At 49.9% G+C, this 26,044-nt stretch overlaps 1 protein-coding gene and 1 pseudogene across 2 annotated transcripts; both read left to right on the top strand.

Annotated features, from left to right (window-relative positions):
* Positions 1–1,340: 1,340 nt before the first annotated feature.
* On the top strand, positions 1,341–18,697 carry PARK7 (Parkinsonism associated deglycase). 2 transcript variants are annotated; one of them, XM_058719227.1, is made up of 7 exons: positions 1,341–1,480; positions 2,383–2,495; positions 4,107–4,208; positions 6,299–6,358; positions 7,249–7,318; positions 10,816–10,902; positions 18,085–18,697. In XM_058719227.1, exons 2-7 carry the CDS (start codon positions 2,406–2,408, stop codon positions 18,243–18,245), a joined length of 570 nt encoding a protein of 189 aa, XP_058575210.1. In that variant the 5' UTR covers positions 1,341–1,480; positions 2,383–2,405; the 3' UTR covers positions 18,246–18,697. The 2 variants fall into 2 exon arrangements, with proteins under 2 accessions (XP_058575210.1, XP_058575209.1); XM_058719226.1 differs by having other exon boundaries at positions 1,343–1,474.
* Positions 18,698–25,557: 6,860 nt separating this feature from the next.
* On the top strand, positions 25,558–25,656 carry LOC131505841 (U6 spliceosomal RNA; annotated as a pseudogene).
* Positions 25,657–26,044: the final 388 nt, after the last annotated feature.

The raw sequence follows: 26,044 nt of genomic DNA, 5'->3' as shown, positions 1-26,044 counted from the left end.
CATTCCACAATGGCATACTATCTGGAAAAAAGAGAGGAAGTTCTTTTTGATAAGGAAAGATCTCCACCACGTTCGTTTAATAAGCTGGTGGCAATGCGAGGTGAAGGACACAACAATATGGATAATCTGCTACATTTCCATGAGAAAGAAGTAAAAAGTGTATTTGCTTATGCTTGCATAAGGAAACACTGGAAAGATGCCCAGGGAACGAATACAAGGTTACCGGTAGGCAGCAGCAGGGATGGAACCCCACGGGGACAACGCTGGGAGTCCATCTGTTCAATGTAACTTTGATCAGCTTGGTTTTTGAAATGGGTTAAACCATCAGCATTCAGGGGCGCCTGGGCGGCTCTGTCGGTTAAGCATCTGGCTTTTGGTTCTGGCTCTGGTCACGATCCCACGGTTTAGGAGTTCGAGGCCGGCATCAGGCTCAGGCTCTGCCTGACAGTGCAGAGCCTCCTTGGGATTCTCTCAAAATAAATAAAAACTTTGGAAAAAGCGTCAGTATTCAATTCATACTTGTAAAAACGAAATCTGAGATTATAACTTAAACAGATGTCATTAAAGGGACTGTCAGATCCCTGTGCTCAGCAGGGCTCCACACCCTGGGATCTTTAGAAAAAAAGAACTTTTGAGAAACTAGCACACGTGAAACTACCGCATGCAAATAATGCTAAGAGTCGCCAGAGACCGAGGACCTGCAGCCCGCCCTGGGGAGACGAGGTCGGGAACAGGTGGGGGGTGCGGGGGAAGGGGGACACGGGCAGGCCCTCCAAGAAAGGAAAGCCAAGTGCACAGAAGCGAGAAGGCACAACTCCACTCCAGGAAAACGCACGTTTAAAGCAAACCGCCACGAAGGGGTCCCGCCGGGCGCCTCCGGCCCGTGGGGAAAAGCGAGTTAACTCCAGCGGCGCCGAGGGCAGGCCAGACCGCGCCACTCGGGGCGGGGGAGATTCCGTGAGCACGCGTGAGCCCACGGGACTCTCCTCGCGTTGGATGCTCCAACTGGAGACGTCCCCTAGACGCAGAGTCAGGGCGCGGAAAGGCGGGCCGTAACCTTCTGCGGTCCAAGGTGGGCTCGGCCGGATGTGACGTAAGCGAGCGAGCCGCAAGAGTCGGTGCAGCTCAAAGCTGAGGAGGAAGTGGGGGCCTGGACGGCGGGCGTTTGCGCAATACCGGGGCGGGGGGGGGGGGGGTGTCGGGGCAGAACAAGAAGCTGGGCGTCGTGCGCCTGCGCATTATAGGGCTGTGAGGCGGGCGGGGGGCGGGGGGGAAGACGTGAAGTCTGCGCGGCGGGCGTCTGCGCAGTACCGGGGAGGCGGGGCAGGACGTGAAGCCGGGGGGGCGCGCGTCTGCGCAGTGCGGGGCTGAGGGCGTGAACCCTGGCGACGGGCGTACGTGTGTGCGTGCGACCCGTTTAGTCCGGTTCTGGTTCCGTTCGGTCGTCCCCGGCGCGGGATTGGGCAGAGTCGAGGTTCAGGTCGGGGTCTGGGGAGCGCTGAGGGTGGCGAGGGGCCCGCGGGCATCCCGGCGCGGGCTTCGGAAGGGGGCGCCGAGGGACGAGGCCCCGCCGCGTCTGTGGAACGGGCGGCCTTCGGCCAGGAGCGCACGGGGCGACCTCGGACCCTCCAGGATTGTGTGCAGGGTGTCCGGCAGTTTGGAACTGGCCAGTGCTGTGTTTGTGGGAGTGCTTTTATTAGCTTCTGATTTGCATGGACAACAAGCTGCAGAAAAAGAACAGGCTAAGAACTATCCAGACCCTTGCTTAGCAGCTGCCATTTGCAACGAGAGGGCAAAGTGCAGAGAGAGAATCCAGTTGGGTTGAATGTAGTGGGGGATTCCCATCTTTCTGCGTCATCAAAGAGTGTGATAAAATATTTAACACCGTTAACTTTCCAGAATTTTTCGTACAGTTATTGGAACTTAAAAAAATCCCCTCCAAAAATCTCACCGGCTAATTGCCAAAGACTACGTGCAGCTTTTCCCCGTGAAATTTTAAGTTTAGTCGTTTCTCTGAAATAGTGCTAACAAAAAGAAAACTATCTCCCTACTTTGTGTGAAATGCAAGGCCTGTGTGTTACTGTATACTGGGTTTTTAAAAAATATGGTCGAAGGAAATCCAAGTGGTACTATCACGTATTAGGAACCTTACTGTGTTCTCGCAGAAATCCAGCAGTTGAAATTCTGTGTAAACCAATATTAACCTAAGGTGCTTTTTTTTTTTTTTTTTTTAAATGTTTGTCTCTCCGAACTTTTCCCCTAAGAGGCACCTAGTTACCCTGCTTAAAAATGTTACTAAGCTTAAAGTTTTTGGCTGCTTTAGGGTTGCAATGGAAGTTTTTTTTAATTCTTTCTTTTTTTTTTTTTTTTTTTTTAATTAAGTCTTTAAAAAGTACAACACAAAAATGGCTTCCAAAAGAGCTCTGGTCATCCTGGCCAAAGGAGCAGAGGAGATGGAGACAGTCATTCCTGTAGATGTCATGAGGCGAGCCGGAGTAAGTCCCCTGATGTCTTCTACCTTTTTCAAAATTTGGGGGTTTTGAAGTCATTTTGAATAAAATAATATTCAGTGCACTTTATAAAATATTTCAAACACCCACAAATACAGAAGACTGTATAATAATAATTACCTGTTTATTCACTGCCCACGTTTAGTACTTGTTAGTATTTGGCCATGTTTCTTTTAGGCCCACTTCCAGAGGAATAGATGCTTTAAAACATTTTTTTTGGTTTATTTATTTATTTTGAGAGAGAGAGCACGTGCATATGTGAGCAGGTAGAGAGGGAGGAGAGAGAGAATTCCAAGCAGGCTCCATGTGCTATCAGCGCAAAGCCCAGTGTGGGACTTGAGCCCATGAACCGAGAGACCATGACCTGAGCTGAAATCAAAAGTCGGATGGTCAGCTGGCTGAGCCACCCAGGTGCCCCTTTAGGAACAGGTGCTTAAAACAAATAAAACATTACACAGCCCTCTTTGTAAATTTCCCCAATACTATTCCTCTTCTTGCCCCAGAGATAGCTCTGTCCCCTCACTGGTGTGTGTCCATCCCATGCATGTCTTCAAAGTAGCATTAAACTGCAGTTGCATTTTGCACGTGTCTCTGTGTGTGTGTGTGTGTGTGTGTGTGTGTGTGTATGTATGCATATATGCATCCATAGTGAGCGCTTAAATAGCATTTATTGATGCTAGGTGTCATTCTAAGTACTTAACGTAAACTTGTTTAACTCTTCCAACAGCCCTGTGAGTTATTGCCATTCTCATTGTACAACTGAAGAAACTGAGGCACAACGACACTAGATGAAGTGTCGACATTGTAGACTTAGCGAGGAGAAGAGCCAGTACTCAGACCCTAGCAGTCTGGTCCCAGGGTCTGTTACCTTCATTTCTCTGGTTCCCATAAGTGAAGACACACAGATGCACTTCGTTTATTTAAAATTGCTGCTTAGTATTATGCTGTACGAATATGCTGCAGTCTGCTCTGTTCCAGTTCTGTGCCATTTCAGTTCTGTAATATTCTCCTACGGGTTTCTTTATGCAAATGTGTGGAAGTTTTTCCAGGTTTTGTGACTGAGAGTGGAATTGCTAGGCCAAAGGACAGCCCATAGTTGGCCTTACCAGATTTTGTCAACTCCCCAAAGTACCGACATGTGGACCCACCAGCAGTGTAGGAAAATTCCCATGTTGCCAGTACCAGCTCTTGCTTATGTCAACTTTGTACATTTTTGCAAGCTAAAGTAGGATTTCATTGTTTTAACTTGTCTTTGTATCTTCAGAAAATTCCATGACACTTAAATGACAACAGTAACTTTGCAAGATGGATTATTAACAGGATGATCATGTAATTGTCGCCCAAACCATAAAGGACACTTGTGGGAGAAAGGACACTCACCAGACAAGGTCCCGGGACAGCATCTGTAAATCAGGACTGTCTCAGGCAAACTGGGACAGACCTGGTTATTAAATATATTTAGCTAACTTACTGGCTGCAAGGCAGCGTGGTTTTGTCGCAGTATTTCCTGCCAAGTTATTTTAAAACGCAGCAGCTGTGAAAATGTTACTCTAGATTTATGTTTCAGTGTTAAATGTGATGATGTCTTTCTCCTAGATTAAAGTCACCGTTGCGGGTCTGGCTGGGAAAGACCCGGTACAGTGTAGCCGAGATGTTCTCATTTGTCCGGATGCCAGTCTGGAAGATGCAAAAAAAGAGGTTTGTTGTCCACACCTGGAATTACTCCCTCCTGTGCCTTCTTTGTCAGTTTCTTGAACTGTCTTTTGACTACATCTAAGGCTGTGAGCACAGACTTATTTTAAGAAAGTTACTTTGCTTGGATGTCTTCCCCACTATAATAAGCCCTGGGAAGTCAGGGACTCTCCCTTTTTTGTATCCATGGAATCTGGCAGTTCCCTACTGCCTGTGCTGGCTGGGGGGGGTGGGGGGGGTGGGATGTTTTCATCAGGATTCTTCTGGCTTCGCAGGCAGCTTAGCCTCCTGTTATGACGTACCTGATAGAAGGAATCACCTGCCACATTTCCTGTTCATTTCTTTTTTTTTTAAATGTTTATTTACTTTTGAGAGAGAGAGAGAGACAGAATGTGAGCAGGGGAGGGGCAGAGAGAGAGGGAGTCACAGCATCCGAAGCAGGTGAGGTCATGACCTGAGCCGAAGTCGGACGCATAACCGACTGAGCCACCCAGGCGCCCCTCATTTCTTATTCTTTATGCAAAAGTTCCTTTTTGCCTTTCCTTTTTCAGTGTTCCAGACATAGTTATGTGATTCATTTTATGTGAACAGCTCGTAGTTGATTAGTGGTGGGATTAAGGGAGCATTAAGAATTGTTGTTAAATAGTGTCACTTTATGTTGACAGTTACCTTTGGTGGCAGCTAACACCGGGAATCTGTCAAGAGCTGAGGGCCCTGTCCTCAGACGCAAGCTCACCCACATGTGCACAGATGCTTTTGCACACCCTTTTATGTAGTTCATTGCTTAATGGCCAGTGTGATAGGGGTGTGGGCTCTGTGCTCTCAGGGCATAGATGTGGCAGAAAAAAAAGTGGAGGCAGCTCATGGACGGCCACTTGTGCCCTGCTGAGGAACCCGGAGCATGATTCCCATGCTCAGCCGGCCTCAGATGCATAGAGAAAAGTTTATTCCTTTCTAATAAATTCACATAGTTCAGTGCCGGATTGTGGGGTACAGGAATGTTGGTATTTACATAAAAATTGTTGAAAACATTCTAAATAGCATGTTTCGAGTGGCCGAGTAGAAGTCAATACTCGCTCTTCTCTGGTCTTTTTCATCTTGTGGTGTCTGGGTATTTTAGAACCGTGGTTACCTTTGGTGTCTGTTTATCAGATTCTAAAAGGAGTGAAAGAAATTCTGTACTTCATACTTTGTTTAATTGGTAGTTTTGCTTGGTTTGAAAACAGCAGAATGTTCATAGTCTTGAGTAATTCTGAGTAGTATATGTTGCACTAAGTATGTACTAAATTTTTAAAATGCTAATGACTAAACTTTTGAAAATTTTTTTTAACATCTTAAAGTATTGTTACATCAAATTCCATTTCATGAATTGAATCAAGTTTGGAATCAGCAGATTTGTAGGATGTTAGGTGTTTGGGATACTAAAATACTGTATCATTATTCTCCCCTAAGTTCCATTTTTCATAGAGGTAAAAAACCTTTTTCTGTGCATTTTACTTGAAATTGTTCTTTTAATTATTTTTATTACTGTGTACATTATCGTTGAAAAAATAATGCGTGTAGACCGTGTATACCTACAGAGTGAAAATGTTAAATGTCCCCGTTCTCATTGTCCTCGCCCCACCATCCCACACCACATCTCATTAGCAGCTGAGCTCTCTTCCGTGTGTGGGTACCTGTAGACCCCGTGTGTGTCAGGGACATACACACACATCTGCGTTTTTTTTTTAGGCGAGCTCTACGCTCAACATGGGGCCCGAACTCACAACCCTGAGATCCAGAGTCTCGTGCTCCACCGACTGAGCCAGCCAAGCGCCCCCTTTTTTTCCTCCCTTTTTACAAGAATGAGATCATGCTACCCCTGTCATCCTGCAACACGGGCATCCTTTCCTGTTACTATATTCAGATTTTTTGCTAGTTACAACAACATTCCATCATAGAGATATATACCTTAATTTGTTTAGCTGCGCTTCCATGAACAGTTTTTTGCTATGACCCACGTTTAAAATGTGAAAGTATTATCGGACTATCACTTTAGTGCACATCTCAGATGAAAAGTGTTTGTTTACTTTTTTTGTTTTGTTTTGAAACTACAGGGACCTTACGACGTAGTGGTTCTGCCGGGAGGTAACCTGGGTGCACAGAATTTATCTGAGGTAAAAACCGTGTAAAGGAAGTACTTCAGCACGTGTTCTGTTGGTTTTGTTGTTACTAAAATATTTCAGGAAGGAGGCTGGGAGGAAACTAGAAACAGGTGAAGTGAACAAAATGGTGGTGTAGCTTATTTAGGAAAAACGTCCCTAATGACATTTACTATATGAGTAAGCAGAATTGGTGGAACAGTTAATTTGGGAACAGATTCTGTGAATACAGTCCGAATGTAAGACTTCTTTTTTCCTCCCCCACAGTAGAAAAATGAACCTAATTTTGTGTCTTATGAAGGTTTAAGCATAGAAAGATAAGAGACTGGCTGTCTGCTCAACACTAGGGCTGCGGGGCGGGGGGTGCTGCAGAGGCTGGAAATGCCAGCTTGCATGAAAATGGCATCGGAATAGGCCCCTGCTTCTTCATCGAAGTCTTCATCGAGTCCACCTGCGGGAAGAGAGAGGGGAGGGAGGGGCAAGAGACAGAAGCGCGCAAGGCAGGTTGAATCAGACGTTTGGGACTCTGCTGGGCCCTGTTCCTGGCTCTGCCTTCTGAAAACACTCCAGACACCACATGTCCCCCCCCCCCCCCCCCCCCCGCTTTCCTCGCGGAGCACAAAGCGGCAGGGGTCAGCGTACCCAAGGGGAATTGCTCTTCTCGTCTCATCTTTAAACACCTTTAAGAAAAGAATGCCCTTCTCCTGTAACAAACACCTTGATTAGGTTTAAAAATGTAGAAACTATGAATTTGAGAATTTTTCTATTAATGATTTAGAAATACTATTAGAAAATTGATTGAAGATCTTGCATTTTAAACTAAAAGCAGATTCTCTCCCAGTTTCCAGCTGGCCATTGGCTGTGGCTTAATGATAACTTGATGTGTTTGGGTTTTCTTTGAATAGTCTGCTGCTGTGAAAGAGATACTGAAGGAACAAGAAAAAAGGAAGGGCCTTATTGCCGCTATCTGTGCAGGTAACGTGCAGAACCATCCTGTGTTAAAATGTGTTGTTGGATTTCTCCCAAAAATACGTGATGGGGTAGTCTTTAATTGTGAGATTTTGTTCTAGATACTTCTTTTCCCTTCACAGAGCGTGCAGGGCATCTGTATGGGCATATTTAGCTTGGGCGGCATGAACTCAGTGTCATTTCAGAAATGAGTACAGCTCTCTTTTCTGCTTCTCTGTGCTTTTTGGTCTGCGTTCTGTGAAACTACATGTTTTCCGTCTCTGGTTGACCTCTGAGGAAAATAACGCCCTCTGGAATTCAGTAAACAGCTTGTTACAGCAAATCTCTATGCCAGAAACTAGGTCTGCCAGCACCAGTCAGCAAGAATCGGTCGGACGTGAACATAACAACTCTGTCCTGTGCCTGCCCTGCGGGTTCCGAGGCCTCGGGTGCTTTCCGCCTGGTCCTCAGTGTGGAATGTTTGGTTTCGGGCACTGTACTATCTGTCACGTAAGTTAGAAGAAGAAGGTTGTTCGTGCTTCCTGGATGTCCCCACATCTTTGGAAGTCAGTAATACTTTGTTTTCTGGAACCACCATGAAATCCATTCTTAATGCTCCAGTATCATGATATCCCGCCATCTTGCATTTTTCCAGAGTGCAGTTCTTTGTTATAGGTCTCTCTGAGACATTTGTCAAAAGAGCAAGTAAATCAATGAATGGATGGATGGTTTGATAAGATGACAGCGTTTTGTTCAGTACAGTGGATCTGTTAAGGAAGTTACAAGTCGGGGACCCTGGGGACTTTGCATTACAGCAGACGTTCTCAGAGCTCTTTCAAAGGCGTCATAAGGTGAAAGCAGATACTGATGTTATTTGTCCTTTTCCTTCTTATGGAGAGTGTGATGATGCCACCATTGGGGTGTGGCACACGTGCTCCCGCATTCTTGTGTCGTCAAAATGTCCCAGTTGTAATTTCTGACTTCTAACGCGGCAGTTACAGGTAGATGTAACTCACGTAAAAGCTCAGGGGGGTTCCTAAAGACCCGGATGTCCGAGGACCCCTGCATTGGAGCCTGGGAGGGACCACAGAGGTGACCACTCTGGCAGGCCCTGTCCTTGTGTTCCAGTCAGCACCAGCCTCTTGACCTGCCCTGGGGGCCCAGGTCTGTCCTCGCTGGAGGACCCTGCGGTCCCTACCGCCCGCGCAGGTGCCACTCTCTGGGTGGGGGTCTCAGGTCCTCTTCGATGTACGAGGACTTGGTCCAGTCACTCTCAGCCCCTGGCCACGGCCTCATTCTTAGGTTCTCTAACCTAAGGAAGGGTTTAGTCTGGATTTGTTCCCTTATGAGTCTGCTGAAAGGAAAAACCACACGTGGGTTTGTTCTTTTGTATCACTGAGGTGGCTGGATGATTGGCCATATCTGGTTCACTGTTTTGTGCTCAGGCAGCTCGAATGCCGTGCTAAGGAGCTTACACTTTAGAATCCTTTAAATCGCTGTTGACATAAACAGCGCTCTAATATGATGTTTGTATCGTTGAATATCCTGTACTGCCTGGCCTTCTGGTGCTGCAGAAAAAGTAGGAAGTGTGGTGAAAAATAAGGTGGTTCTTCAGTGTCGCAGTTAGGAACCGGGGGCTGCTTACTGAACTGAAAGACTGTTGGCTTAGCCCCAAGTATTGATTGCTTGAGACAGAAACTGGAGGGCAGACTCTCTGGATAAGAAAGTAAAATGAGATTCATTCTGGGTCTGGAGGGAAAGGAGCCTGGAGACTGGGTCTAGGTACAACCTCCAAGGGCTTGGAGGAGCTGGGGTGACCGACGTGTTGTCTGCGTGAGTCACCACACGGTGGCGCTGTTGGCCGTAGTGTCTTGGCTGCCCAGGGGCTCCCGCTGCGGTGCCCTGTGCTCTCGGCTCTGGCTCAGAGCCGGATCCCCGCATACACGCAGCAATATTTTCATCTGCCAGAATGTCAAGTAATGGGAGTTAAATATTTCTTCTCGAATTCTCCAAATAGGATTCTTAAGCTTCAGAAAGCAGAAATTATGGGCTTATCAGGACTTTAGTGATGGCTTATTCACCCTACGTTTGGCCGAAACGTAAATTTATTAACATTACCGTAGGCAGCAGTTTCATCAACTGAAGGGAGCAGCCTAAAAATTTCTAACTTACCGTACGAGCGATTGTTCTCCTCACTGTACGGTCACCTCTGGAGGTTTGCTTTCATAAAATACAAGATCATGTAGGTAGTTATTTACTTCTTAACATCTCACAGTGTAAGAATTAAGGGAAACTGATGAGTCCATTCACATAGATATTGAGTGATAATTATTCAGTCTTTACAGACTTAAAATTTGCCACCATACACAGCTGTCTCGTACATAGGGTAAAAATAAGGTGAGAGGGACATCAGATCTATCTGAGGACTTTGATTTAGGAGATATAAATCGGGATTGGCCTGTCAGGTGGAAAGCTTATGTAATTAAGCAGTATTTGTTGATCTTCCTGTGTGCAGCTGCTGTGATCTAGCCGGCAGGTGTAGTCTGTAGCTCCCTTTTCCTTGGAACTGGGTTGAAAAATGAAAGGTCAGAGCAGGTGGGCGGGGTGGCTGAAGCTGAAGCGTACGGGCTCTGTCCTCGGGTCCCAGCCACGGCGTTGCATCCTGACCTGTTTTGAGGGTCACGTTGCTGTTCTGAAGCATGTTTTTCTAGGTGTGACGTGAGGCTTAGAGAAGAAAGGTAGAATTTTTTTTTTTTATAACTTCCAAGGTAACATGACAGTCATAAAATGTCTTTGTTGTAGTCCTTATCTGAGAAACATTACGTACAAAATATGGTTGTGATTCTCCGTGAAATTGACCATTTTCAGTGACTACATTGGGATCAAAATCTGTTAGCAGCTGCGTATTTTAGAGGATCAGAAGCGGACATCTGTGCATGGTCTTTAGTGGTTATTAATAAAGAAACGCTGGTGCCTTTGTGTCTCCAGATTTCTGGGCATTTCACAGGTATATCTTCTTCAGGGCTGGACAGTGTCCTGGTCACCTGGGAGGTACGGATGGATGGACGGATGAGTGAGTGCTCATTTTTAAGTAGAAAACCAAAATGAGTCCGTGAAGTAGCAGTCAAGTCCAGAAGTTTGGAGAGTGCCAGCCGCCTTTAGTGTGTGACTTAATCTTCCGTTTGCTGAGAGTGGGGCCTTGGTGGTCTCCCCTCCGGGTATCCCCGGCAAGCTTGCCTGCCGTTCCTTGAGGGACCACACACTGTTTATGTGACGCTGCTCCGTATCATTTGGTGAGATGGCTGGTGAAGGGTTTTGAGTTTGTACACTTCTGCCAGATGTGCTCAGCAGATGGTCTATTAGAAACAAACCGTGCCTCTCATACTAAAAGGTGTTTAATTTCAGAATCATCAGGATATGTTTGGTGAGACCCTCCTGGTTTTGAAAAATTCTTCCGTTGCAATTTTTAAACCATTAGTTTTTTTATATCCGCACTTAAGTCTTTTTATTAACCTTCTTTTCAGGTCCTACGGCTCTCTTGGCTCACGAAGTAGGTTTTGGAAGCAAAGTTACGACACACCCGCTTGCTAAAGACAAAATGATGAATGGGAGTAAGTATGTGCTTATATTTTGTGTATTTAAAGCATCCTTTTAAAGTTTTTCTTGAGAGAGGTAGAGTGAGTGGCGGAGGGGCAGGGAGAGAGGGAGAGACAGAATCCTGACAGGCGCCGCACCGGCAGTGCGGAGCCCGACACGGGGCTCGAACGCATGGCCTGAGCCGAAACCAAGAGTCAGACGCTTAACCTGCCGAGCCGCCCAGGCGCCCCTGTGCTTGTTTTCACGTACGGAAAGACCTTCTCAGAAAGCTGTGATTCAGCTTTGTGTCCCGCCTGGTCGCCTTACGCAGAGGGACTCTCCGCGGGTTGAGGCCTGGCGTGTTCCTCACCTGCTTCGCTAGTGTCGCAGCCGGAGAGGGAGCGAGCGGTGGGGGGAGGTGGCGCGCGTGCCCGTGTGTGCGCCCTGACGGGGCGCAAGGGCTGACGAGCAGAGGCCAGCCGGAGCCCCGGTCGTCCTGGATGGGCGTGGTTATGAAATGCCAGGCTGACTCGGGTTTTTACCACCTTGCCAGACACTTGAGGGTAAACTTCAAACCTCGACAGCAATTTCAGAAGATGCCCTTTTGCCCACAGTCCAAAGTAAAGTGAATGTTGCTCTCTCCCTGGGTGGCAGGTCTGTTCCTTAGGTGACATGTTTCTTTCATAAATACCAGCTAGACTGTTAACTTTCATTTATTTTTATAAAAACAATTTCTGTTCATGGTAAAAAGTGCAAACAGAGCAAAAGGGGGGTGAAGTAAAAACATAAATTTGCGTTTTCTCTTTCTTCCTCACCCCCTTTCTGCTTTTCAGAGGTAATTTCTGTTAGAAAGTTTCTTGTGTAACTCTAGAATTTTCTCCACATACATTCATTATCCTTTGTAGTTTAATAACTTTATTCAAATGAAGTCTGTTAAGTATATCGCTCTGCAACTTTTTTTTTTTGAGAGAGAAAGAGCGAGTGCAAACGGGGAAGCAGCAGAGCGGGGGAGAGAGAACCTTACGCAGGCTCCACTCCCAGCATGGGGCCTGACACTGGTTCGTTCCCACGACCCTGGGATCACAACCTGAACAGAGATCAGAAGTTGGATGCTCAACTGACTGAGCCCCCCCAGGCACCCCTGCAGCTTGCTTTTTAAACCTAAGATTGTATCCTTTTCTGGGGGCACGAGAGTAATCTGTCGGGTATCTCTTTAATTCTTTGCGTGACCGGTTACTTACTCAGAGGCTGTAAAAGAAGCACGCCATTGGGGCGCCTGGGTGGCTCAGTCTGTTAAATGTAGGACTCTTGATCTCAACTCAGGTCCTGAGCTCACGGTTCAGGAGTTCGAGCCCTGGATCGGTCTCTGCGCTCACAGTGCAGAGCCTGCCATGGTCTCTGTCCTCCGGGAGGGAACCGCTTACAGACACAGGACACACACGTCGAATTTAAAACCAGAAGGCAACGTGCAGTTAATGACAGCGCAGTGTAACCAGCCACGTAAACGTACAACTGTGTGACGACGCTCCCTCAGTAACAGCCACGGCTTCTCAGTGTGACACTCGGAACACCAGCCAGGTAGTGTCTTTTGTCAGACAGGTGGCTTCTCCCTCTGCCATCTGTCCCTGGAGTGCACGCGCCAGAGAGACAGAGACTCTGGAACTTGCAGAGAGAAAGAAAGCTGTTGTGGATGATTGCAAGAGCGTCTGAAATTTCCAGGTAGAAGCCAGAAGTGGTTCGGCTGGCATGGAGCCAGCAAGGAAACCGGGAGGCTGGCCGTGTGTGAAACATCGCCAGCCAAACACCAGCCAATGGACCAGAAGAGGAAACAGTAATGGCGGCAGCTGACTGGGAAACAGGCGGCGGTAGATTCTGTCCCCGGTCTCAGCCCCACTCGAGGCTCATTCTGACCTCACACAACGTAGGCGGGTAACATCTCTTCGTCATCTTCTCACGGCCGGGCCAGGTGGCGCATTTGCACGGTGTTGCTTTGTCTTTTTTTTTTTTAATGTTTATTTTTGAGACAACGCGAGAGACAGAGTGCAAGCAGCGGAGGGGCAGACAGAGGGAGACGCAGAATCCGAGGCCGGCTCCGGGCTCCGAGGCGTCGGCCCAGAGCCCGACGTGGGGCTCGAACTCACGAGCCGTGAGATCCTGACCCGCTCAACCGACTGAGCCACTCAGGCGCCCCTGTTGCTTTGTCTTTAACGAAGAGGTGCTGCTTTTTAGAGCAGTGTTAGGCTCGCCGCAAAATGGAGCCGAAAGCGCAGGCCTCCCGCACGCCCTGCCCGCACACGCGGTCTCCCTCGCCTTCCTCTCCCTCGCCGGAGCGGTACCTTTGTCACAGTCGATGAATCTGCACGGACACGGCATCACCACCTCAAATCCGTCATTTACGTCAGGGTTTGCTCTTGGTGTTGGATGTTCAGAATATTTTCAAACATGATCCGAGGTAGTATTTTCTTAAATACCTATCACTTTTTTGGAGCTGCTGGATCCTCAGTTGTCGATAAAACCATCTGTGTGAAAAGTGGGGATTTTTTACAGAGGGCTCTGGCTGCCGGGCGTTTCTAACGTGGGCATGTAACGTACTCGGGGCTAACGGACGGGTTTTAGAGAGTCGGAAAGATTGGAATCAGGCTTCCTTTAGTGGTTACGACATGTTGGGGGGGGACGCGTCCAGTCGGCCACGTTCCTCCTTTATCCGAATGTGGATCTGTTGTGTCTATTTTCCTACCTCAAGAACACGGAGGTGGGTTGGGAACAGGAAAGCTTAGGTCGTTAACTCTCGGCGCTGGTCAGGTGCACTCGCGGGCATTATCTCCACGGAGCCTCCCGGGCCCCGGTGCCCAGCGAGGCAGCTGTTGGCTTCCCGGAAGAGGACACCGGCTCCCGGAGGCCGGGCCACTTGCCCGGAGTCGGGCTGGAGCTCGGGCCCACCTCTGTCCCAGTGCGGCTCCCGCGCACGTTAAGTTACGAGGTGCTGGGTTCAGCCGGTGAGTCCTCCTGTGGGGAAAGACCGGTTGAGTATCTGCCCTCTCAGGGCGCCTGAGGAGTGAGGCCGTATTCACTCCTGGGGGCCCTGGTCCTCCTCACGTACCTGGCAGAGCGGCGTGAAACTTTTACTCACATAAGCAATCCGGTCTGAAGGACGCAGTCTTCCCGTGTCTCGGTTTTTAAATGAAGAAGTCTTTTAATAGTCTTTTAATAGTCTTTTTCGCTTCCTATGTGTCTGTTCTCGAAAGCACCCGAAGCCCCCCGTCACGAAGGTGAGCAGTGAAGGGCTGTGCCCCTGGGCCAGGCAGTGTGGGGCCGGCCGTGGGCGGGCTCCTTCCCCCTCCCGGCCCCGGTTTCCATCCTGACACCTAAGGATATCAGTAGCCCTCGCCTCACAGGGTCGTTGACAGGCTCCGTGAGTCAGTGTGTGTGACGCACCCAGAACGTGGCCTGGCGTGAGCCCGCGCTGGGGGCAGAGGGCCGGTCGGTCCCGGCTCCGGGCCAAGCGCTGGGAACACGGCGGTGAACGGCCGTCCTCCCCCGGCTGCTGCCTGCTGCAGTAACACCACCGCTCTGTCCGGGCCTTCCACTTGATCGGACTCCCGTGGCAGCCCCGGGGGTTGGTGTCACCCCCATTTTACAGAAGAGAAAGGCGAGGCTTAGCGAGATGGGACAGCTACTAAATGGCAGACCTGGAATTGGAACCCAGGGCTGCCATTCCCAGAGGTCGGTGACTTTTCTTAATGGGCAAGATAGTGAATGTCTCGGGCTCTCGGGGACTTGGGGTCTCTCCAGCAACTACTCCCTTGAGGAGCCACTGACCAATAAAAAGCAGCCATTAGGTGCCGACCCCTCGTGTCTAGGCTCCCTGGCTGCTGCTGCTCTGAAGAGACTTCCTTCCTGGCTCTGGAGCGTTTGGTTAAAATTAAAAAGTCAGCAACTAATGCTTTGTGCCAGTGGATGTGGGGTGTGGATTTGCAGAGTTCGTGAATCCAAGTCGGCTGAGGCGTGCCCACCTGCCTCGCTGGCCCTGGGGCGCATGGTGTCCTTGTCTGGCGTCGCCGCTAGGTGGAGGTAGCCGGCGAGTGTAGACCTGCTCTTCGGGCTGGAATTTTGAAAAGAGTCCTGGAACCTTGAATTGTCTGTAACTGGTGCAAGCCGTGGTTGTAATACTTTACCCACGAAGAGAGCGTTCAGCGAGCCGTTCAGAAATGGCCTCACCCAGCCCCAGTCCAGGCCGTGCATCTCGCCGCCCTGGAAGACGAGACCCGGTGGGTTTCCTGGTTGGGCATCTGAAGATGTCTCGGCCTGGTTCAGCCGTCAGTAAATGAGGTTAGATGGTCAACCCAGAGATGCTCTTCCTCTGCGGCAGGGTAACTAGGAAATTTGTCTTTCAGTGTCTATTTTTGAGAGCGAGCGAGCAGGGGAGGGGCAGGGAGGGAGACACAGGATCCAAAACCGGCTCCGCGCTGTCAGCGTAGAGCCCGAGGCGGGGCTCCAACCCACAGACCAGGAGATCGTGATCTGAGCTGGAGTCCGATGCTTAACTGACCGACCCCTAGGAAGACGTTCATGTGCTGTATTTCGTTATTTCAGTGGGTGACTCGATTTTTGTTTTTAATGTTTGTTTAATTTCGAAAGAGAGAGCAAGCAAGGGAGGGACAGAGATGGAGGGGGACAGAGGATCCGAAGCAGGCTCTGCCCGGTCAGCACGAACGGTGAGATCATAACCTGAGCCAAAGTCAGATGTTCAACTGACTGAGCTGCCCGGGCGTCCCTCGGGTGACTGGATTTGTAACGAGGACAGGAAGACCTAATCTGCTGAAGGTCTCCACCACTTGGAAAGGACGTGAACATCATCGTGTGGTCCCTGAAGCTCGTGAATACGGCGGAAGCATATCACTTCTGCTTTAAGGGGCTCATTGGATCAGGTGACGATTTTCTGTCTGTAGACATCGAACAAGCATTTCCTGGGCTCCTCCGTGACTCTGAGAACAGAAAAAGGAACAAGCCCAAGCTATCTGATGGGAGAGCCCGGTGGTGCGGGCACTGAATCTGGCAGTAGGGGGAGACTAGTCTCAGGGCTGGCGGTGCGACCAGGCAACCTTGTGGGCTTCGGCCCCTCCCCTCAGCCTGTTCTTTGTGTCTTTGGTCTCTGTGTGGTGCCACCATCCACCCAGTTGTAGGACATACAGCTGGGAGTTCTCTTCACCACCTCCCCGTGTTCAGTCCTGCTCAGAGTTGTGGGCATTTTGTTTTCTACGTGATTTCTCACACTTTCATTTCCCTGTCACCCCTGGCCCCACCCAGGTCACCATGAGCTCCCACCTGGATGGCAAGTTCTTTTCGGTCTCCCCTTTGGTTCCTTCTGGTCCAGTCTTTGTGCAGGCCAGACCCAGAGGGCGTGCCCGCCGGGATGTGGAACAGAGTCGCCTTTAGGTGCTGGAGAAAGTAGGCAAAGGCCTCTCCTGGGAACAGAACTGGATAAGCTCCGACGTGCACTTTGGAAAGGTGACCTTTTTTGTGGCGCTGAGCAGAGAGTGGAGGGAAGGACAGGTGGAAGGCAGGGCCGGAACACGGAGATCCTGCGTGAAGGCCGCAGATGCAGAGAGGAGGCAACGAGGGATGTTCATTCGTTCACCTGATGCTTGGGGGCACCTCCGCGGGTCCGTCAGTGTCCTAGGCCACGTGGGGTGGCTGAGGGCCCGGCCTTTTAAAGAGCAGGCAGTAAAGCAGGAGACACACTGTTTTCACGTCCCGTCAGTGCCGGGGGCCCCGGTGGTGCGATCCGGGGGCCTGATCTGGGGAGCGGTCACAGATGCCTCCTCTGAGGGGCGCTGGAGGAGGTGAGAGCTTTCTGGGCAGTGGGAGCCGGGGGGCCGGGTCGCGGGGGTGCGGCTCCTCCCGAGGACTTAGGGCCGGGTGGCCTGTGCACTAGGAGGGTTTGGTGACCACGTGTGTGGAAGGGGAGGTCTTGGGGAGCTGATGCTGAAGGTTCCCAGCTTTGTGGCTGTGATCTGCCCAGATGTCCCATCATCCACTGAATTTGGACATAGGAGAAGCATATGCTGGTTTTACTGTATTTCCCCCCAAAAGCCAATTGGGGGACACGGAAGGAAAGTGGTTCCTGAGAAATGAGTGGTGTTTCTCCTTCCACACACCTCCTCCCTGTGTGTTCTGTGTTGTTTTTGCTAGTTGTTTTTTTTTTTAATGTTTTTTTAAATGTTTATTTATATTAGAGAGGGAGAGACAGAGGGTGAGCTGGGGAGGGACAGAGAGAGGGGGAGACACAGAATCCGAAGCAGGTTCCAGGCTCCGAGCTGTCCCTACAGAGCCCGACGTGGGGCTTGAACCCACGAATCGTGAGATCATGACCGACTGAGCCACCAGGCGCCCCTTATTTTTGCTAGTTTGTTTTTGAGATAGAGTCTGTGCGTGATGGAGGCAGTCCGTGTGACAGGGAGTCCATGTGACAGGAGTCTGTGTGACAGGCAGTCTGTAGGGAAGGGGGAGCAGGGACGTAGGCCTTTCAGAAGACCTGAGTGATTTTCAGGAAAGATGAAGGCGCCCTTGGGAGACTAGATGGGAGGTGGGATGGTTTGTGACAGAGTCTGTCTGGTGTCCACTTCTGGTCTCCTCTCTTCTTGGGACAAGAGTCCATCCTCCCTGGCTGATGGGCTCCCGGAAGGGACACGACGGCCGAGTCCCTTAGGACCTGTCTTCAGGCAGGGCGGGGGCGAGGGGGGCTCAGAGAAAGCCTCTTCCTGCAGTTGCCGTTTGTCCGGTGCCTTCAGCCCAAAGTAGTCGCTGTACCAAAGCGGCACGTTTCGGGGGGCCCCTTCGGCTTCCCCTTCAGTGTACAGGGCGGACCCTTGAGCGTTGGTTGGTGACAGAAATGTGAACGCTCGGCCTCCCTCCCGCTGCCCCGCCCACTTACAAGGTCTTCTGCAACCATACTTGACTTCCGTGTGTTCGTGTCATTTCGCCGCGGCCTTCAGTTCCTCTCCCTCCGTTGCACACGCCGCCGTAGCATCTCCGCGCGGGGCCGGGCCGCCGCCGCCTCGTCCAGCTACCCTTGTCATGGGGTTTGGTTTTGGGGTTTTGGAAATTTCTGTGAGACCCATCTTGTGCGGTAACGGGGATTTGAATTGCAGGGCAGAGTGATAGTGTTCCCAGCGGAGCCCGTTCGGATGTAACCCTCTCTTGTTCTTCCTCCGAAGGTCATTACAGCTACTCCGAGAACCGCGTGGAGAAGGACGGCCTGATCCTCACCAGCCGCGGGCCTGGAACCAGCTTCGAGTTTGCTCTTGCGATTGTTGAAGCGCTGAGCGGCAAGGACGTGGCTGACCAAGTGAAGGCCCCGCTCGTGCTTAAGGATTAGAGCGGAAACCTTCAAGAAGGAGTTAGAGAAACGGGCCGTCCGCAGTCATTGTCCCCGTGTTCACTTTAAGCGAAAGGAGCCGTCACCGCGCGGAGGAGCGTGGTCACTGCCCCCAGCGGTGTGGGCCGGTGGCGGCAGCCGCATGGGGCTTCCCCGCCTGCCTCGTGTCCCCCCCGACGGTCCTGAACCTGGATTGCACCATAGATGGCATTTAGCGAGCTCCTGATGGTTTTCATTTATCTCTGGTTTCCCCTTTTTTGTTTGTGAAATCAAGTTCATGATCAGCCTCACTTGCAGCTGTTAGCTGTTGATACGGCTGCTGAGGTGAACGAACAGTGAACACATTTGTCACAGAAGAAGGAAAGGCATAAAAGCAAGGATTTAAGAGGCTGTGATGTTCTCTCATTTGTTAATTGCGTATCATTAACGTGCTATTAAAAAATACCAACCAAGTTGGCTGTAATGGTGAATTTTTGTAGACCAGTTCCTTTTGACGTCGCAGAAGGAGTCTTCAGGCGGAAGTGAAAACTTTCCGAGGCCGGCCCGGCCTCCGTTTTCCCTTCCTCTGGTGACTGGCACCAGGGGCCTGGGCCCGGGCCCACCAGCCAGCGCGGCTCCACCCCGGGGCCTCGGCCGAGCCTGCTGGCGGCGTTCTCTCCGCCGAGCGGTCAGGAGGACGGGCAGGGCGCCTGGAGCCACCGGCAGCCACTCTGTCCCCGAGGAGAGCCCGCCCAGGAAGGCAGATCCGTCTGTAGCTGAGCCAGAGCGACTCCTGGGTTGTTCACAGGACCCAGCAGGTTCCCCTGGCTTTTCTGTCTCCCCGTGACCGTGACCGGCGTGTACTGCCCGACCGAGGGGCGGAACGGAGTTTGGGCTTCTGCACAGGGAGCTGAGCTGCTCTGCACAACTGACGCAGAGCCAGCACCTAGGCAGACAGCCTCATCGCGTGGTACCTTTTCTCCCTCCTGTTCCTTTCCCCCTCTCCATCCTCTGGCAAAGAATAGCTGTCAGCAAACTCTCTGGAAAGGCCAGCTGGTAACCATTTTAAACGTGGGTCACAAAGCCTCGTCACGGTTACTCAGCTGGCCTTGTAGCACCAAAACAGACAAAAGACGCACGTGAGGCAGTGATGATGGTTGTGTCCAACAAAACTCATGAATCCAGGGAGCGGTGGGGATTTGGCCCTCGGGCTGCAGCTCGCTGACCCCTGGGCTAGGAGGCAAGGCAGATCATTTTTTTAATGCAGATCTGTAACTACATTTTGGGAAACGAAGCTGTAAAGAGACGGCTAGGGGAGAGACAGCAGCAGGAGAGACTCTGTGTTCTGAGAAGCAAAGTGGGGTAAGGAGGCAGCGATGGGGTTTTTTTCTGCAGCCGTGTTAGAGAAGTCCTCTCTGGAAGGGGACCTCAAAAATTTGTGGAGTCTTGGGTGTGCACGAGGCAAGTCTGTTAGCATGTGAGGAAGGAGAAGCCGGACATGCAAAGGGCCTGAGGCAGGAGGAGTGCGTGGGGTGTGGAGGGACAGCAAGAGGGCGGGTTGAGGGGGAACTCGGAGGTGAGGCTGGGGAGGCAAGGCCTGGAACTGACTCTGAGCCGTGGAGGAAGGACCCAACCCTACTTGGCTCAAAGGCCCTGCTGAGAAGGCCTGCTGCAGGCCCCGGATGGGAAGCTCCACGCACAGGAGGGGCAGTGGGCCCTCTGGGACAATTGTCACATCTTGAACACAAGGTCAAAGGGAGATTCTGTGTGGGGAGCCAGAGAGAGCGATTGGGGTTGAGTGGGGTGAATTTAGAGATCAGCTGGACAAAGCTGACAGGTCTAGAAGATACCTTTGACCAAGGAAAGAAAACCCAGAGACCTGGTACTTTGAAAGTCCCAAATTACCGACCTGAAAATGTTACTAGTGAGCAGTTGTAAATTCTCCCAAGTTACGGGGGTTTTACCAGCCAGCCCCTAGCTCCGAATAAACTCCCTGGAATATTGGAGGGATCTAAAGGAAGGGAAACGGGGTTTTTTTTGCATTTTTTTGCCCTCAGGGCAGCCAGAAAAGGTGGTTCTAGAATAGCCGACGATGAAAAGAGCACTTCTACTGGGAGCCTTTATCAGAGCTCAGGTGTTGTAGTGAAGGGTTTTTCCGGACAGGGTTTGGGGCAGGGACCGCTGGGCGCCTTATCTAAGGCTCGGGCCTTTCCTGGCTTGGTCAAGAATTATGGCTTTAGGCACACTGATAGCAGGTGAAGCCTCCACCCTCTCTAGCTGCTGCTCTGTGCTGAGCACACCTGCTCTCCTTCTTCCAGGAAGTTGGGGGGGTGGGGGGCTGGGGGGGGAGGCAAACCAAACCTGGGCACTGAAGTTCGGCGGTAGGGGGGGAGGCTGGCTACCTTTGGAAGTACCTGGAGTTGAGGAGTGTGGCCCCTCCAGCCCGACCGGATGGCGCCTCCCAGGCCTGGGGTCACCGGAGGTCAAACTCGGAGGGACTTTGGTACCACTCCGCCCACACAACCTCAGTGACAGTAGCTGCAGTTTCGAGAGCTCCTGGGGTCTGCCCAGCTCTCCGGGACGGCTAGGGAGGCCAGGGAGGGGCTCCAGAAATGAAGCTTTACCCCGGAGCTCAGTCCCCTTGGGAAAGAAAATTCCCTGGCAGGACGCAGCCCAGCGCGGGGCAGGAGGCGGCCAGGGCTCCGTTCCTGGGGCCCGTCTGGGGCAGCGGCCGCCAGCCTGCCCTTCCGAAGGGGGAGTCGGTACCCGTCTTTCCGTATGACTTAGGAAAGGCTTCGGTCCATTCCCCGGGTGCTGAATAGGACCGGGAAGGGGCCGCACGGCTTATCGAGCGCCTACTGTGCGCCGATCACTGAGCTAGGTGAGTCGGGTCTTTCACACTTTATACAAAAGGGATCGTGCGGTTTGTTCCACTTTTCCGCCCCTCGTTTTGACGCACTGTCGTCTGGAGACCTTGCTCCCCGTCAGCGCGGAGAAACTCGTGTGCCGCGTCGGTCGGCCGGATCCTCGAGGCCAGCAGCCCGTCACAAGGGGCTGAGGTCGTCACCCATCGTAAAAAGGAGGAAACCCTCGTCTCTTTAGAGGTCAAGAACCTGTCTGTGCTGCGCTGTGGGATTGTCGGAAGGATCAAGGCCCACAGTGAAAGGCAAGTACGTTTCTTAAGCTGGGAAACATTCAATGTGAAGTCTTATTTTTAGCGTAGCCGACGGTCTCCTCCCAGAGTCTGGTGACGTGCTCTCTATTCGAGGGTCTTGGTTCCCAAAGGGATGCGAACATTATACTCACCTGAAGAATAATCTCAGCGTTTTTTTTTTTTTTTTGGTCTGTTTTGTTTTGTTTTTAGGGAATTCCCTGTCTCTGCCCTTAGTAAGGGGACCGAAGTCACACCAGTGAGTCACCAGCCTGAGCGCGTGTCCCCCGCGCGCGGGGCCGGCAGTGAGGTGAGCAGGAAGGGGCCACAGGGAATCCTGTTTGCAGCCGGCCTGGACACGCGCTGTTCGCTCCCAGCGCGGGGTCCTTCTGGAGCTGGCCCATCTCCCCGGATCCCAGCTCTAGCCTGAGGCCCCCAGGCCCGAGGCTCCCGTGACACCTGGAGGAAGCCTTCACTGTGCCCACCATACGCCTCCATCGCCACCGTCCTCTCTGCTTCCTGCAGCCCCAAGGGGCTATTTCACGTTCCCAAGCCAGTCGTGGGCCGGCGGCAATGACCCTCAAACCAGATGAGATCGCCCCACCGGCCTCACAACCCTACCGCTTTATTTTTGCCTTTTCACTTCTGCGTGCGACCGTGTCCGCGGGTCTTCTCTTTTTAAAGACGTATCCTGTTTTTGAGTTCAGCCTGCTCTTGGAAATTTTTACTTGACTTAAAAAGAATGTGGGAGGGGCGCCTGGCTGGCTCAGTCGGCGGAGGGTGCGACCCTTGATCTTGGGGTCGTGAGTTCGGGCCCCACGTTTGGGGGTAGAGATTACTTTAAAAAAATAAAATAAAAATGAAAGTCTTTTTCAAAAAAACGTTAGCATTAGAATGAAAAGTTCATTGTCGTAGAAAACAAAGACAAGAACAAAAGCGTGGGTAACGGAGGAGGCATCTACGACGCGGCCCTTGCAGCCGGGGTCAGGGCTCTGGGCCTCACTGGACCCACATCTTTCTCTGAATGGCTTCTTTTTAAAACATTTTTATTTATTTTTGAGAGACAGAGAGACACAGAGCATGAACAGGAGAGGGGCAGAGAGAGAAGGAAACACAGAATCCGAAGCGGGCTCCAGTCTCCGAGCTGTCAGCACAGAGCCCGATGCGGGGCTCAAACCCTTGAACCGTGAGATCATGACCTGAGCCCAAGTCGAACGCTTAACCGATTGAGCCACCCAGGTGCCCCATGACTACCCAAATTTTGAAGCCGTGATGAGCATAAATGATATTTTGAGATATCAGCAACAATTCTAATGTGATAATGTGATAATCTGTACTTATTTGGTGGAAGTCACAGGCATGCCTAATACTACTTTGGTTTGGTTCCTCATAGAGGAAAATACCAAGCTGTAGTTAGAAATTAGGGAAAACACGTAAGGTTTTCTTCCCCCTTTGAAGTTTCCCGGGCCCTGAGTTCCATCTGTGTACCCCAGGTTAAGAATCCTCACCCCCAGAAATGCTACACCGTCTCCCAAGATTATGGTGCTTACACTCCTTGCCCAGTGAGTGACCTGTCTCCTCTCCTGGGAGCACTAGCCATTGGCCAGCTTTTCCATTAGTGCCAACAAAGGGCACCTCGCTGACTTAGTAGGTGGAGCGTGTGACTCTCGATCTTGGGTTTGTAAGTTCCAGTGGCATGTTGGGTAGAGCGGTCACTTTAGAACAAAATCTTAAGGGGCACCTGGGTGGCTCAGTCGGTTAATCGTCCGACTTCGGCTCAGGTCATGATCTCGCGGTCTGTGAGTTCGAGCCCCGCGTCGGGCTCTGTGCTGACAGCTCGGAGCCTGGAGCCTGCTTCGGATGCTCTGTCTCCCTCTCTCTCTGCCCCTCCCCTGCTCGTACTCTGTCTCTGTCTCTCTCGCAAAAATAAACATAAAAAAATAATAAAAATAAAATCTTAAAACAAATAAATTAGTGACAATTTGGTGGGTATGAAATGGAATCTCCTGGAAATTTTAATTTGCACTTTTCTGACTATTCATGAAGCGTCTTTTCATATAGTTTTTTCTTCTGTGTAATGATTACCTTTTGTTCATTTCTCTGTTGGGTTTTTGCTTTTATCTCTTTGACTTGTAGGAATCCTTTATATGAGAAGAAACGGGGAGAGATGAGTGAACTGCTTGTGTTTTTGTTCAAATAAATAATAAAGAAAGACAAAAAAACCCCTATTATTCATATATGTTACAAATATCTTCTTCTGGATTGTGGCTTGCCTTTTTTATTCTTTATGGTATCTGCAATAGGCAGAAATTCTCAATTTTCATTTTTAATTAATTAAGCAATTAACTAATTACAGAAGGCTCCATGCCCAGCGTGGAGCCCAAAAGGGCCTTGAACTCAGGACCTTGAAGTCAAGACCTGAGCTGGGATCCAGTGTCGGTCCCTTAACTGACTGAGCCACCCAGGCGCCCCCCAGAAATTCTTAGTTTTAATAGAGTAGAATCTGTCAGTTTTTGTCTTTATAGTTTGTGCAAACTTCTTTTCTATCTGAAGATCATAAAGACGTCCATTTACATGGTGTTCTAAATTATTTACGGTTTTGTATTTCACGTGTAAGTCTTCAATCCCCCGGGAATTAATTTTGTGTATGTCGAGATAGGGATCCGATTTCATTTTTCCCCCATGTGGTTAATTAGTTGTCCCGGCACCAGTTGGTGAATCCATTTATCCCCCACTAGTCTGCAGTTCCCCTTCTGTCCGAAATCAAATTTCCATGAGCTCTTATCTTTGGTTCTGGTCTCTATCCTGATCCAACACTATTGTTCCGTGCCCGCGTCAATACCACACCTTCGAATTTCTTTACCAGGTGGAGGCAAGTCTCCCACTTTCTTCGGGAGTACCTTGGCTATTTGCAGCCTCAGCTTTTCCAGAGAAATGTCAGAATCAGCTTGCCAAAGCTCACACAAAATACTCTCGGAATTCTTACTGGGATGGCATTGAATGTATAAAGCAATTTGTGGACAGCTGACATCTTTCAGTTATTGTCTTTTTATCCAAGAATATAGTCCGCTGTCCATTCATTTAGATCTTCTTTAATCTCTGATGTCTTTTCAAGAAAGTTTTGTAATGTTTCCAGCAAAGGGCTTGCACATCTTTTGTTAGATTTGTTATTAACTCTTCCTTCTTTCCCGCCTTCTTGCATTTTTCTTAATTTCTGATATTGTAAAGACCTTTTAAAAAATTGTTGCTGTACATAGAAATGCAGATATATACTTTTATATATTGATCGTGTATCCAGGCTTAAAAAAAACTCTTATTCTAATATAATGTAGCTATAAGTTATTTTAAGATTCTCATATATTCATATCATCAGCAAAGACTGGCAATTATTTCTCTCTTCCCAATCCTCCAATGTTTTATTTCTTTTTTCTTGCCATTCTACCCTGGTTAGGATCTTCAGTGCAATGCTAACTTACGGGCAACTTACAATAGGCAACTTACGTCCAGTTGGATTTTAAAGGGAATTAAATATAACACTGGTTGTACAGTTGTCGTTTTGGGTATATATAGTATTCGGTCTTTATTTTGTTGTTAAAAATACCACAATTTTAGAGGGTTAGCAAGAAAAATATATTATCTTACAGTTCTGGAGGCCAAACATCTGACTCTGTCTCTCATGGGACTAAAATCAAGGTGTGGACAGGGTTGTGCTTCCTTCTGGAGTCACTAGAGAAGAATCCATTTCCTTGACTTTTCCAGCTTCTAGAGGTGCCTGTATCCCTTGGCTGTGGCTCCATCCTCCATCTTTAAAGCTGGTAATGTTGCATCTCTGACCCTTCCAGAGCGACATCTCCCTGACCAACTCCCTGAATGTGTGTCCACATTCAACCAGCCAGAAAATGTTCTCCAAGTTAAAGGATTGAATGATCAGACTGGATCACCTGGATAACCCAAGATCATGTCCTGAAACCTAATCATGTCTTCAGAGTCCCTTTTGCCATGAATGGTAATGTATCGGTTCTGGAGTGACATCTTTGGGGGGCAGGTTGTGGGGGACGTTATTCCAACCGATGTAGGCTGGCTGGGTCTGAGGACCCAGAGGGAGTCCTACAAAGACCAGCCCAAAAGGGTCCCTGGTCTCATACAGGATGAAAACCAAAATGCAGCCGAGAGGAGAGCAGAGTTTATTGAAGACGGAGAGAAACTGGAGTGATACAGAGAAGACCAGCATGGCCTCTGCGCAAGGATGATGTGCAAATTCACGAAGCGTTCCATATTAAAAAAAAAAAAATCTTTCCAGGTAATATAGGACTGTTCAGGTTCTAGGGGTGCCTGGGTGGTTCAGTCGGTTTGGCGTCTGACTCTTGATTTCGGCTCAGGTCACGATCTTACTGTTGGTGGGATCGAGCTCCACATCAGGGTCCGTGCTGACAGTATGGAGCCTGCTTGAGATTCTCTGTCTCCCTCTCTCTGCTCCTCCCCCGCTCACGCTGTCTCTCTCTCTCTCTCTCTCTCTCTCTCAAAATAAATAAAATAAACTTAAGAAAAAAAGGATTACTCACGTTCTTTATTTCTCCCTAAGATGGTTTTGGTGAACTGTGTTGTTTTTTTTTTTCTAGGATGTTACCTACTACTTTATCTAAGTTTTCAAACTTATTGGCATAAACAC

The sequence above is a fragment of the Neofelis nebulosa genome, chromosome 2 (genome assembly GCF_028018385.1).
Source record: "Neofelis nebulosa isolate mNeoNeb1 chromosome 2, mNeoNeb1.pri, whole genome shotgun sequence".
NCBI lineage: Eukaryota > Metazoa > Chordata > Mammalia > Carnivora > Felidae > Neofelis > Neofelis nebulosa.
This window is presented reverse-complemented; position numbering and strand designations above follow the sequence as displayed.